The sequence below is a fragment of the Eriocheir sinensis genome, chromosome 29 (genome assembly GCF_024679095.1).
Source record: "Eriocheir sinensis breed Jianghai 21 chromosome 29, ASM2467909v1, whole genome shotgun sequence".
NCBI classification, from domain to species: domain Eukaryota; kingdom Metazoa; phylum Arthropoda; class Malacostraca; order Decapoda; family Varunidae; genus Eriocheir; species Eriocheir sinensis.
This window is the reverse complement of record NC_066537.1, coordinates 7114388-7126887: the sequence shown is the minus strand read 5'-3', so window position 1 is coordinate 7126887 and position 12500 is coordinate 7114388. Positions and strand designations below refer to the sequence as shown.

The window sequence follows — 12500 nt, the reverse complement described above, 5'->3', positions numbered from 1 at the left end:
AACAACAACAACATCAACAACCAACGCGTAATTGCCAGGTGAACGGACACAGGTAAAGACACTAATTGGACAGACGGAGGCAGACGAAGGACTCACCTGCTGCCAGACACACCTGACCGCCCGCCCCGCCCACAGGAAGACTGACAGGTGGGCACACGAGCACGCCAGGTTAATTAGTGGTAACCCTTGACTCACTCCCGATGGAAACAAACTCACGGTCAAATGGTTTCCACTCCGCTCTTAATTAGTCTTTGCCTGTGGTTTCTGGTTTCATTGGTGTTTAGTTTCCTTGGTGTTTAGTCTCCCTGTTTTTTAGTTTTATTGCTTTCTAGTTTCCTTGGTTTGCAGTTTCATTGTTTTCTAGTTTCATTGGTTTCTAGTTTCCTTGGTTTCTAGTTTCCTTGGTTTCTAGTTTCCTTGGTTTCTAGTTTCATTGGTTTCTAGTTTCATTGGTTTCTAGTTTCATTGGTTTCTAGTTTCATTGGTTTTTAGTTTCATTGGTTTTTAGTTTCCTTGGTTTGCAGTTTCATTGGTTTCTAGTTTCATTTGTTTCTAGTTTCATTGGTTTCTAGTTTCATTGGTTTCTAGTTTCCTTGGTTTTTAGTTTCATTGGTTTCTAGTTTCATTGTTTTCTAGTTTCATTGGTTTCTAGTTTCATTGGGTTTTAGTTTCCTTGGTTTCTAATTTCCTTGGTTTTTAGTTACCCTGGCCTCTAGTTTCCTTAGATTTTAGTTTCCCTTTTATTTTAGTTTCCTTAGTTTATAATTCCCTTTTCGTTCCTTTCTTGCGTTTAGGGTTTCTGAGGTATCGTATATATTAGCCTTTTCTTACCTCTAATAACTTTCCGTCACTGTAATTTGGTTTCTACTTCAAAGTTACGTAATTAGTCACTGATTTTGTTGTTTTCTTATTTTTCTTTTTGTTCTCTTCACACTTCGTTTCCTGTGGTGTAGGGTTTTAGAAGATTCCCCTTTCTCATGTCAGTAACGCTTACCTTCACCTCATTCGGTCTCTATAACACATACATAAAATTGGTCATTGCTTGTGTTTTCCCATTTTCTCTTTGTATTCCTTTCCTGCGTTTCGTTTTCTGTTGCATAACGATTATTAGTATCTTTTCCTTCCCTTATTCTCACGAGGATATCACTATCAAAGTCTTTCGTAGATCTTAACATCTTAATTCTCTTTCAGCTTAACTTTTCCCTTTTCCTTATTCTCAAGAGGATATCCACCATTCTAAGTATCTTGTAGACCTCAAAGTTTCCATTCGCTTCCTGATTAACTTGGTCTTCAATTGTCTACTCCTTCGCAAAAGTAGTAACGATTTCTTGAGCTTTAATTACTAGAAAGAAAACTGACAGACTTTCTGGCTTTTTGGACTCTTAACCAATGACTATAACGGCTTTTTTACTCTCATGACAAATCACTACTTCTACCCACACATAATCGCCCCAGGTCCCCAGTCACTAAGTCTTAAGTAAGTCCTAGGTTTTTAGTTCCTACCTCTTAGTCCCGAGATAAGTTCCCAGTCCCCAAGATCCAACTTCCCAGTATGTCCCCAGTTCCTAGATTCCAAGTCCCCAGTCCAAAAGTCCAAAGACCATAGCGAATACCCCAATGCCCAGTTACTACTCCCTAGATTACAAGTCCGAAGTCTATAAACTCCAAGTTCCCAGTGTACACCTCAGTCCCCAGTTACCAGTCTCTAGATTCCAAGTCCCCAGTCCAAAAGTCCAAAGACCACAGCGAATACCCCAATTTCCAGTTACCATTCCCTAGATTACAAGTCCCCAGTCTATAAGCTCCAAGTTCCCAGTGTACACCTCAGTCCCCAGTTACCAGTGTCTAGATTCCAAGTCCCCAGTCCCCAAAGTCCAAGTTCCCAGTGAATATCCCAGACCCCAGTACCAGTTCCTGAAGCACTGCACCACGCACCCTCCTTCCCCTCAGAGCAAGTACGCGCTGCTGCGAGGCCTGGCTGGCGTGGCGCTGAGGGACGTGGATCAGGCAGACCACGAGGACACGTGTGGATATGGTCCATACCCGCTCCTCTCCATGATCTACACCACATTCACTGAGGTGGGTTGAAACTTTGAAGACCTTGAGATAGTCCCATTGTCCACTGTTCCTGTAAGCTCCCAAACCTAAGTGTAGTCTCCCTAATGGTCAAGTTTTTTTCTACTAAACGCCAGGTACTAAAGAGATTTCCTATATAGTTTTCCCGCATGAAGGAGGGTTATTGAGATGGAGCTTGTCTACAGGTGAATAATTAAGGAGTGAGTGATGGGTAACGCTAATCTCTTTCTTTCGTTCCTCCGTCAGCTCGCTCGGTCACCCCGCCGCACGGTGCTCAATAGTCTGGTGGAGGACCTCACCCACTCCCCCTCCGTGCCCTCAGACCTGCGCACGTCCCCCTTCAGGATCGTCCGTGTTGTGGATAGGTCAGGTGACATCACGGCCATCAGGTGAGTAGTGGATTTGCATTCGTCTCGTGATTTTGCATGTAATAAATGATTCAGCCTTGCATAAAGTGACACAATAAGAGATATCCATACAGGTTACACCCCAGAATCTACTAAAATAATTCAATAAAAACCACAATAGGTCTAAGGCAAAGGGATCAGGAAAACCAAGACAGTCATTTGTTCACCAGCAGAGCAAGACTGGTGGTTATTGGGTTCTTTTTATAACCATTCAAAGCTTATTTGACATACTAAACTTTTCCTTCCTCCTTCTTTTACTCCACTGATCCTCTCGTTGATGTCCTCAGGGAGTACTCGTCAAACACTCGCTACCAGTGCTCGCGCCAGGGATACTACCGCGATCCCGACGACTGCTCCAACTTCTACAGGTGTGCCAAATTCAACCAGTATGTGGACGACTTCACGGTGTTCGAGTACGCATGTCCTCGTGGCCTTGTGTTCGACGACCGCTGGGAAGTGTGTGCCTGGCCCTCGGCGGCACCCCCATGCGACGGCTCTTCCGAGATTTTCCCGGTCCCGAAGCAGAAGTTCATCTGTCCGGGCGAGGGTTACTTTACCGACCCTGAAAATTGCCGGTGGTTCTTTGCATGCCTTGACCACTACGGCAACGGCACCTACACGCAGTATGAGTTCCGCTGCCCCTTCGGCCTGGCTTACGACGAGGACAACTATATGTGTAACTGGCCGTGGTTGGTGAATGGATGTGGCCAGAACGGCGTTGGCTACCTGGACCTTGCCCCTGGAGCGGCGCCCGTCAGTGTTGCCGACGTGACTGGACGTCGTGTGTATGGTAAAAGCATACCAACGCAACAGGTGCCATCGCAGAGCCTCCACGGCGGCAGCGGAGACAAGGCAGGCTGCAAGGAGTGTAGCGGATCGGTGGAACTGTCCATTGGAGGCAAGGGTGTGCTCAGCCACGAGAAGGGCCTCATCATCTCCCCGACCCTAAGTAACGAACGCCTTTCTTACAAAGTTTACAAGGAAAGTATCGAGTTCTCAGGCGAAAAATCTCAGGGTGGTTTTGGCGGCAGTGTGAGCGGCGGAGAACGATCAGGTGAGCGTTCTCAAGGCGGCTTTGGAGGAAGGGTGAGTAGCGGAGACCACTCAGGCGAGAGGTCTCAGGGCGGCTCTGGCAGTGGGGTGAACGCTGGTGGAGTTGCAGCGGTGGCCTTTGGGTCGTCCCTCCCGCAAGGCCCTTCGTTCGCTGGAGCCAAGCACACTCAGGACACTGCACAGCACCAAGGAGGGTCCTCAGGAGCCGCGTCTGACCGCAATGCCATCAAGACGCCTGGAACATCTCCTGGGTACTCTTACAGCGCCCCGTCAACCGCCCCGCTGCCATCCCCAGTCACCGAGGGCTATGACAACTCGCAGCCTCGCCCGTCCTCCACACGCACTTCGTCCCGCGGGCGGCCAATCACGTCTCAGGGGCAACCTACAGGTTCCCGCTCGGGCTCCGGATTAGGAACTTCTTACTCACAACCTGCAGCACCTTCTTCTTCTACCCGACCCTCCCACGGCTCACAGACATCACTGCGCCCCTCCGGTGGTAGACCTTCCACTTCCAGAAGGCCAGTCACTGCAGCGCCAGGAAGCGGATACTCCTACGCCAAACCCTCTGTTTCCGCCAAACCCACTCCCTCTCGTGGCCGACCAACCAGCCGCCGCCCATCCAGTCGTAGACCCACAAGCAGCAGACCCTCCAGTCGCCGACCTTCCACCTCCTACCCATCCCCCGCACCACCCACCTCTGGATACTCTTTCCCCACTCCATCAACACCCTTCAAGCCATTCCCTGGTGAAGACGTGTCATCGTCGTCTTCGTCGGAGGAGGAGCCCACAAGAACAACGTCCTCCGGTTACTCCTACCCCACGCCAAGCACCTCTCTTACTCCCGGCGGCGGAGTCACCGTCTCCGGTCAAACGCCCATCACTTCCCGGCCGCGGGTCTACCCCACGCCCACACCCTCGACGGGATACTCCCACCCCGAGCCACCCCAGTCCTTCGGCACCCTCCCGCCCGTTCCTTCGCCTTCTGGGTCCGTTGAAACTGGGTACCGTCCCACCATCAGCAGTGAAGAGTCCAGTGAGGAGGGCTACAGCTACTCCACACCCAGCCGACCACTCACCACCCCTCGCCCCCGACCCACACAACCAGTGGCCACGCGCCGTCCACGACCAAGCCGACCAGCCGCCACCCTGCCACCTCCAACTACCCCCGGGTACTCCTACGAAGCTCCCTCGCTGTCGTTCGAGCCTGTGAGACCTTTTGGGTCATCGGAGAGCAGAGAGACCTTCCAGGGAGTGTCCGATGAAGTAGGCATCGGGGCCACAGGCGGCTACTCTTACCAGACCCCGGCAAACCCCTTCCTCGAAACCAAGCAGCCCGGCTTTACCCCAGCCAGACCCACCCCGACACCTGGCTACCAAACACCCAGACCTTCACCGACAACACGGCCCCAGACACCCACCTATGAGACTCCGACGAGGAGGCCAACGCCCCGACCAGCCCCGATCCCCGACTCCTCGAGCTCTGAGGAGGGCTACTCCTACCGTCAACCGAGCGTGATCTTTACGGTGCCGGGCAGCTCTCAGTCTGCCGAGCACTCCTCTTCCTCCTCCTCTGAGGGTGGGTTCGCTGGCTACTCCTACTTGCCGCCGTCATCAGATAAGTCGTTCAATCCCTTCGGCTCGCTGGGCAGTGGATCTCACGAGAGTAGCGAAGGATACAGCGCGACGGGTGGATCAGGGCACTTTGGTGGATCTGTTCAGCCCAGCGGAGGAGGATCGATCCACTTCGGCAGTGGTGGCTCAAGCCATTTCAGCTTTGGTGGATCAGGAGACAGCGGAGTATCAAGTGGATATCGTGGAAGTAGTGGATCAGGAGGTCAAGGAGGAAGCGGTGGATCAAGCCACTTCAGTGTTGGTGGATCAGGAGGCCAGAGCGGCAGCAGTGAGTCAGACGAACACCGCGGCAGTGGCAGCGGTGGATCAAGTGGATTTGGTGGGTCAGGTGGTCAAGGTGGAAGTGGAGGATCAAATGGATACAGCTACAGCGGTGGATCAAGCAGTTTTGGTGGATCAGGAGACGGCGGAAGCAGTGAATCAGCAGAACACCGCGGCAGTGGTGGATCAAGCGGATCGAGTCATTTCGGTGTCGGTGGATCAGGTGGATACAGTGGAAGCCGTGGATCAAGCCACTTTGGTAGCGGAGGCAGTGGTGGAGGATCAAGCCACTTCAGTATTGGTGGATCAGGTCAGAGCGGCAGCAGTGGATCAGCAGACAGCGGTGGAAGTGGTGGATCAGGCCACGTTAGCAGCGGTGGATCAAGATTCTTCGGCACAGTTGGAGCAGGCAGTAGTGGCAGCAGTGAATCAGACGAACATGGCAGCCGCGGTGGATCAAGCCACTTCGGTACTGGGGGATCAGGTGGCCGAGGTGGAAGCAGCGGTGGATCGAGTCACTTCACTTTTGGCGGATCAGGCGACAGCGGCAGCAGCGAATCGACAGAACACCGCGGCACTGGTGGATCAAGTGGATACAGTGGAAGCAATGGTGGCGGTGGATCACGGAGCCGAGGTGGAAGTGGTGGATCAAGCGGAAGCAGCGGAAGCGGAGGATCAGGCCACTTCAGTTTTGGTGGATCAGGGAGCCGAGGTGGAAGTGGTGGATCAGGAGGCCACAGCGGCAGCAGCGAGTCTGATGAACACCGCGGCAGTGACGGATCAGAAAGCAGCGGTGGATCAAGCCACTTTAGCATTGGTGGATCTGGAGGAAGCGGCGGAAGCGGTGGATCAGGAGATCAAGGTGGAAGCGGCGGCTCAAGTGGATACATTTACAGCGGTGGATCAAGCCAGTTAAGCTTCGGTGGATCAAGTGACAGCGGCAGCAGTGAATCCACGGAACACCGCGGCAGTGGTGGATCAGGCCACTTCGGAGGCGGTGGATCAGGAGGCAGCGGTGGATTAAGTGGATCAAGCCACTTCAGCATCGGTGGATCAGGAGGTAGCGGAGGAAGAGGAGGATCGGGAAGCAGAGGTGGAAGTAGGGGATCAAGCGGCTACAGTGGAAGCGGTAGCAGCGGTGGATCAGGCCACTTCAGTTTTGGTGGATCAGGCCACAGCGGCAGCAGCGAGTCAGACGAACACCGCGCCAGTGGTGGATCAAGCCACTTCGGAGGCGGTGGATCAGGAGGCAGCGGAGGAAGAGGTGGATCAGGAGGCAGCGGAGGAAGAGATGGATCAGGAGGCAGCGCAGGAAGAGGTGGATCAAGAGTCAACGGAGGAAGAGGTGGATCAGGAGGATCAGGAAGTGGTGGACGCGGAGGAAGTAGCGACAGTGGAAGATACAGTGGAAGTGGTGGATCAGGAAGAGGTGGATCAGGAGGCAACGGAGGAAGAGGTGGATCAGGAGGATCAGGAAGTGGTGGACGCGGAGGAAGTAGCGGAAGTGGAAGATACAGTGGAGGCAGTGGAAGTGGTGGATCAGGAGGCAGCGCTGGATCAAGCCACTTCAGCATTGGTGGATCAGGAGGCAGCGGAGGAGGAGGTGGATCAGGAGGATCAGGAGGCAGCGGTGGATCAAGCCACTTCGGAGGCGGTGGATCAGGAGGCAGCGGTGGATCAGGCGGATCAAGCCACTTCAGCATTGGTGGATCATCAGGAACAGGTGAAATTGGTGGTTCCGGAGGCCGAGGAGGCAGTGGTGGATCACGCAGTCGAGGTGGAAGCGGTGGATCAGGCGGATACAGTTACAGCGGTGGATCAAGCCAGTTCAGTTTCGGCGGATCAAGCGACAGCGGCAGCAGTGAATCAACGGAACACCGCGCCAGTGGTGGATCAGGCCACTTTGGAGGCAGTGGATCAGGAGGCAGCGGTGGATCAAGCCACTTTGGAGGCGCTGGATCAAGTCACTTAAGCATCGGTGGATCAGGAGGAACTGGAGGAATTGGTGGTTCCGGAGGCCGAGGAGGAGGTGGTGGATCAGGCAGTCGAGGAAGCAGTGCTGCATCAAGTGGATACAGTGGAGGCAGCGGATCAAGCCACATCAGCTTTGGTGGATCAGGTGACAGCGGCAGCAGCGAATCGGATGAACACCGCGGCAGTGGTGGATCAGGCCACTTTGGAGGCGGTGGATCAGGAGGCAGCGGAGGCCTAAGTGGATCAGGAGGATCAGGAAGTGCTGGTTCAGGAGGGTACAGCGGAAGTAGTGGCAGTGGTGGATCAAGCCATTTCAGCATCGGTGGATCAGGAGGCAGCGGAGGAAGAGGTGGATCAGGAGGATCCAGAAGTGGTGGACGCGGAGTAAGTAGTGGAAGTGGAGGATACAGTGGAGGCAGTGGCAGTGGTGGATCAGGAGGCAGCGGTGGATCAAGTCACTTCAGCATTGGTGGATCTGGAGGCAGTGGAGGAAGAGGAGGATCGGGACACAGCGGTGGGAGTGGTGGATCAGGCCACTTCAGTCTTGGTGGATCAGGCCACAGCGGCAGCAGCGAGTCAGACGAACACCGCGCCAGTGGTGGATCAAGCCACTTCGGAGGCGGTGGATCAGGAGGCAGCGGTGGATCAAGCCACTTCGGAGGCGGTGGATCAGGAAGCAGCGGCGGATTAAGCCACTTCGGAGGCGGTGGATTAGGAGGCAGCGGTGGATCAGGCGGATCAAGCCACTTCAGCATTGGCGGATCATCAGGAACAGGTGGAATTGGTGGTTCCGGAGGCCGAGGAGGCAGTGGTGGATCAGGTGGTCGAGGTGGAAGCGGCGGATCAGGCGCATACAGTTACAGCGGTGGATCAAGCGACAGCGGCAGCAGTGAATCAACGGAACACCGCGGCAGTGGTGGATCAGGCCACTTTGGAGGCAGTGGATCAGGAGGAAGTGGAGGATCGAGTCACTTCAGCATCGGTGGCTCAGGAAGCAGCGGAGGAGGAGGTGGAGCAGGAGGATTAGGAAGTGGTGGATCAGTAGGATACAGTGGAGGAAGCTTCAGCATTGGTGGATCAGGAGGAAGTGGAGGATCAGGAGGCCGAGGTGGATCAGGAGCAGGAAGTGGTGGATCAAGCGGATTCGGTGGAAGTAGCGGAACCGGAGGATCAGGTCACTTCAGCATTGGAGGATCAGGAGTAAGTGGAGGATCAGGAAGCCGAGGTGGATCAGGAGGATCAGGAAGTGGTGGATCAAGCGGATTCGGTGGAGGAAGCGGAACCGGAGGATCAGGTCACTTCAGCATTGGAGGATCAGGAGGAAGTGGAGGATCAGGAAGCCGAGGTGGATCAGGAGGATCAGGAAGTGGTGGATCAAGCGGATTCGGTGGAAGTAGCGGAACCGGAGGATCAGGTCACTTCAGCATTGGAGGATCAGGAGTAAGTGGAGGATCAGGAGTAAGTGGAGGATCAGGAAGCCGAGGTGGATCAGGAGGATCAGGAAGTGGTGGATCAAGCGGATTCGGTGGAAGTAGCGGAACCGGAGGATCAGGTCACTTCAGCATTGGTGGATCAGGAGGCAGAGGTGGATCAGGAGGATCAGGAGGTGGTGGATCAAGCGGATTCGGTGGAAGTAGCGGAAGCGGAGGATCAGGTCACTTCGGCATTGGTGGATCAGGAGGAAGTGGAGGATCAGGAGGCAGAGGTGGATCAGGAGACCATGGTAGAAGTGGAGGAGCAGGAGGAGTAGGAAACGGTGGATCAAGTGGATACGGTGGAAGCAGTGGAAGCATTGGTAGATCAGGAGGCCATGGTGGAATCGGTGGATCAGGAGGAAGAGGTGGAGTCGGTGGATCAGGAGGAGCAGGAAGTGGTGGATCAAGCGGATTCGGTGGAAGTAGCGGAAGCGGAGGATCAGATCACTTCAGCATTGGTGGATCAGGAGGAAGTGGTGGATCAGGAGGCCATGGTGGAATCGGTGGATCAGGAGGAAGAGGTGGAGTCGGTGGATCAGGAGGAGCAGGAAGTGGTGGATCAAGCGGATTCGGTGGAAGTAGCGGAAGCGGAGGATCAGATCACTTCAGCATTGGTGGATCAGGAGGAATCGGTGGATCAGGAGGAAGAGGTGGAGTCGGTGGATCAGGAGGCCGAGGTGGCTCAGGAGTATCAGGAAGTAGTGGATCAGGAGCATACAGTGGAGCCAGTGGGAGCGGTGGATCAGGCCACTTCAGTATCGGTGGATCAGGCTTTGGTGGATCAGGAGGCCATAGCGGGAGCAGCGGTGGAGGTGGATCAGGTCACTCTGGCGCCGGTGGAAGCGGTGGATCAGGAGGACGTGGAGGGAGTGGCGGATCAGGCGGCTACAGCGGAGGATCGGGTCACTTCGGGAGTCTTGGATCAGAAACTCGAGTGGGGACTGGTGGATCAGGGAGCAGCAGCGGCGGTGGATCAAGGTTCTTCGGCTCAAGTGGATCAGGAGACAGTGGAAGCAGTGAATCAGCGGGGCATGGTGGTCGCGGCGGCTCGGGTGGCAGCGGGAGTGGCGTGGGCGTTGGCGGGGGCTACGGGCGTGGTCAGAAGGTGTCGGGGTCAAGCTCCCGGCGACCCCTGACAGGCGGACCTTCACTGGTGGCCAAACTGACGGGGAAGCGACACAAGCTGGAGCGGTTCGGGCCTGGCGGGCGGCGGGACTTCGATGACACGCTCGGCCCGGAGGTGTGTGAGCGCGCGGGTCTCTTCCGGCACCCCGACACATGCGACAAGTTCTATGAGTGTTACTGGGACCGCTGGGTGGAACGCTTTACCCTCCATGTCTTCGATTGTCCCATTGCTATTGTGTATGATTCAGGCATCACCGCATGTAACTGGCCCTTCAATGGTCCACCCTGTGAGGACTAACACGTCATGTAGTTCCACCAGCCATAAGTCCAAATTCTTAAACGTACCGGGCTCCCATCACGACCATTTCCTAAAGCCACAGAGGAGATTAATTAAGTTTTCATGGGCGATTTCCTCCGTTCAAGATGCAGAAGCGTAAAACTATCACCGGCATCACAAAAGGGTCCATCGAAAGCCCAGTGACTCCTACGAGAGGCTTTCAAACTGGGGATCTGGAGCGCTAATACGTTTAAAAATACGGGCTATACAGATTCACGTGCAGTGTTACCAGATTGCCGTACTCACCTTATTGTTCTTGCCGGTTTGAGATCGAAAACTGATGCGCCCAAATTGATAACGATATTCATTTGTGGGTATTGTTAAAGGTTGTGATTGTTTCTTCCCTCTCTTTCTCATCTCCTTCTCCCCACAGTTCCCCTTTCCCCTCCTCTTTTGTCTCCTCTTCCTTCCCACATTTCCTCCTCCACCCTCTCCTTCTCTTCTTTCTCTTCCTTCTCCCCACAGTTCCCCCTTCCCCTCCTCTTTTTTCTCCTCTTCCTTCCCACATCTCCCCCTCCACCTCCTCCTTCTCTTCTTTCTCTTCCTTCTCCCCTCAGTTCCCCCTTCCCCTCCTCTTCTTTCTCCTCTTCCTTCCCACATCTCCCCCTCCACCTCCTCCTTCTCTTCTTTCTCTTCCTTCTCCCCACAGTTCCCCCTTCCCCTCCTCTTCTTTCTCCTCTTCCTTCCTACATCTCCCCCTCCACCCCCTACCTCTATTCTTTCTCTCCCTTCTCCCCACAGTTCCCCCTCTCCATCTCTTCTTCTTTGTCCTCCTCCTCCACTTCTCTCTCTTTTTCCTTTCTTCTTACCTTCACTTCACCTGCCAAACATCTCTCATCTTCTTATTTATGTTTTTTAGCAAGTGTTATGGATTAGAAAACGTAAAAAGCAATGACGTCTCGAGTACTTTAATCTGGTAACACTGCTCACGTGGCCTGTACACAACGCCAACATCCGTCTCATATATCACGTCTCATGAATCAATAGATGCACATATATATATTTTTTTTAATCTATCTTATTAGGGGTAGCCTTGACGTGTGATATACTACTACTACTACTAGATCTTAGAAGGGATGTGTTGCTTCAATCTTATGCTTTTCTGAATGAAGAGAAAAAAATGAGTCTTGTGATGTACGATTTGAAGCCTTCCAAAAGTAACCAATTAGGAGAATCACGAACACATCTCGTACAAAACATGTCCGCCCAGGCCAGAAATACCCTCCCCCCTCCCCCAATCCCATCCCTCTCCCCCTCCCGACCCCCCCCATGCCCAGAAGGGGAACAACGCCCCCCCTCTAAAGGCAAGGTATCTGTCCGTCTGTTGAATATTCCTAAAGATATATTTATTTAAAGCTATTTATTGCCGTGTGTGTGTGTGTGTGTGTGTGTGTGTGTGTGTGTGTGTGTGTGTGTGTGTGTGTGTGTGTGTGTGTGTGTGTGTGTGTGTGTTTCTAAAATCAAATCAGTAAAATAAAACAACAAACAGACCTCAATTAGTTAAAAAAAAAAAAACTCTTTTGACCACAATAAAAAAAAGGAAAAAACATTACAGGTAAATTATTTTCATTCTAAAACAAATTACATGAAGATCTTTCTGTGTGTGTGTGTGTGTGTGTGTGTGTGTGTGTGTGTGTGTGTGTGTGTGTGTGTGTGTGTGTGTGTGTGTGTGTGTGTGTGTGTGTGTGTGTGTGTGTGTGTGTGTGTGTGTGTGTGTCGAGGTCTATTTATATTCCGTCCGTATTGGTGTTTTTTTTGTGTTTTTTTATGGGCCATGTAATATATTTTGGGGCTTTCTGGGAACGGAACATGAACAATAACAAGAGGTGCTTCAGTCTGACCCTTCCTATCTCGCCTTTCTTCATCTCCGGTATCATCTTTGTATTGGTAATCTTCTTCCTTCCATTTTTTTTGTTATTACTGATGTGATCTCACTATATAATGCTCTACTACGGCTTCTTCTATTTCTACTATTACTACTACTACTACTACTACTACTACTACTCTTCACTTGTAACTTTTTTCCTAATCTCACTTTTCATATAATTTCTTCTTCTTCTTCTTGTTCTTCTTCTTCATCTTCTTCTCCTCTTTCTTCTTCTTTTTCTTCTTCTCCAGCGATAACTCTTTTTGTGCAATATAAAAATGTCGTTCTCTCTT

At 52.7% G+C, this 12500-nt stretch overlaps 1 protein-coding gene across 50 annotated transcripts in view; it reads left to right on the top strand.

Moving 5' to 3' along the window:
- LOC127004929 (uncharacterized PE-PGRS family protein PE_PGRS54-like) overlaps positions 1 to 12500 on the top strand; it is a 97107-nt gene that overhangs the window by 84462 nt on the left and 145 nt on the right. Inside the window, exons 13-20 of one of the 50 annotated variants that reach the window (XM_050873198.1) lie at positions 1951 to 2079; positions 2323 to 2465; positions 2771 to 6693; positions 6748 to 6840; positions 6952 to 7857; positions 8035 to 8511; positions 8887 to 8907; positions 9010 to 12500. The exon at positions 9010 to 12500 is cut by the window's right edge and continues 145 nt beyond it. In XM_050873198.1, coding sequence (XP_050729155.1) covers positions 1951 to 2079; positions 2323 to 2465; positions 2771 to 6693; positions 6748 to 6840; positions 6952 to 7857; positions 8035 to 8511; positions 8887 to 8907; positions 9010 to 10301 — 6984 coding nt within the window. In that variant the 3' untranslated portion in view covers positions 10302 to 12500. Of the gene's footprint in view, positions 1 to 1950; positions 2080 to 2322; positions 2466 to 2770; positions 6694 to 6747; positions 6841 to 6951; positions 7858 to 8034 lie in introns of all 50 variants that reach the window. The other 49 variants (XM_050873216.1, XM_050873210.1, XM_050873202.1 and 46 more) reach the window with 49 other exon arrangements.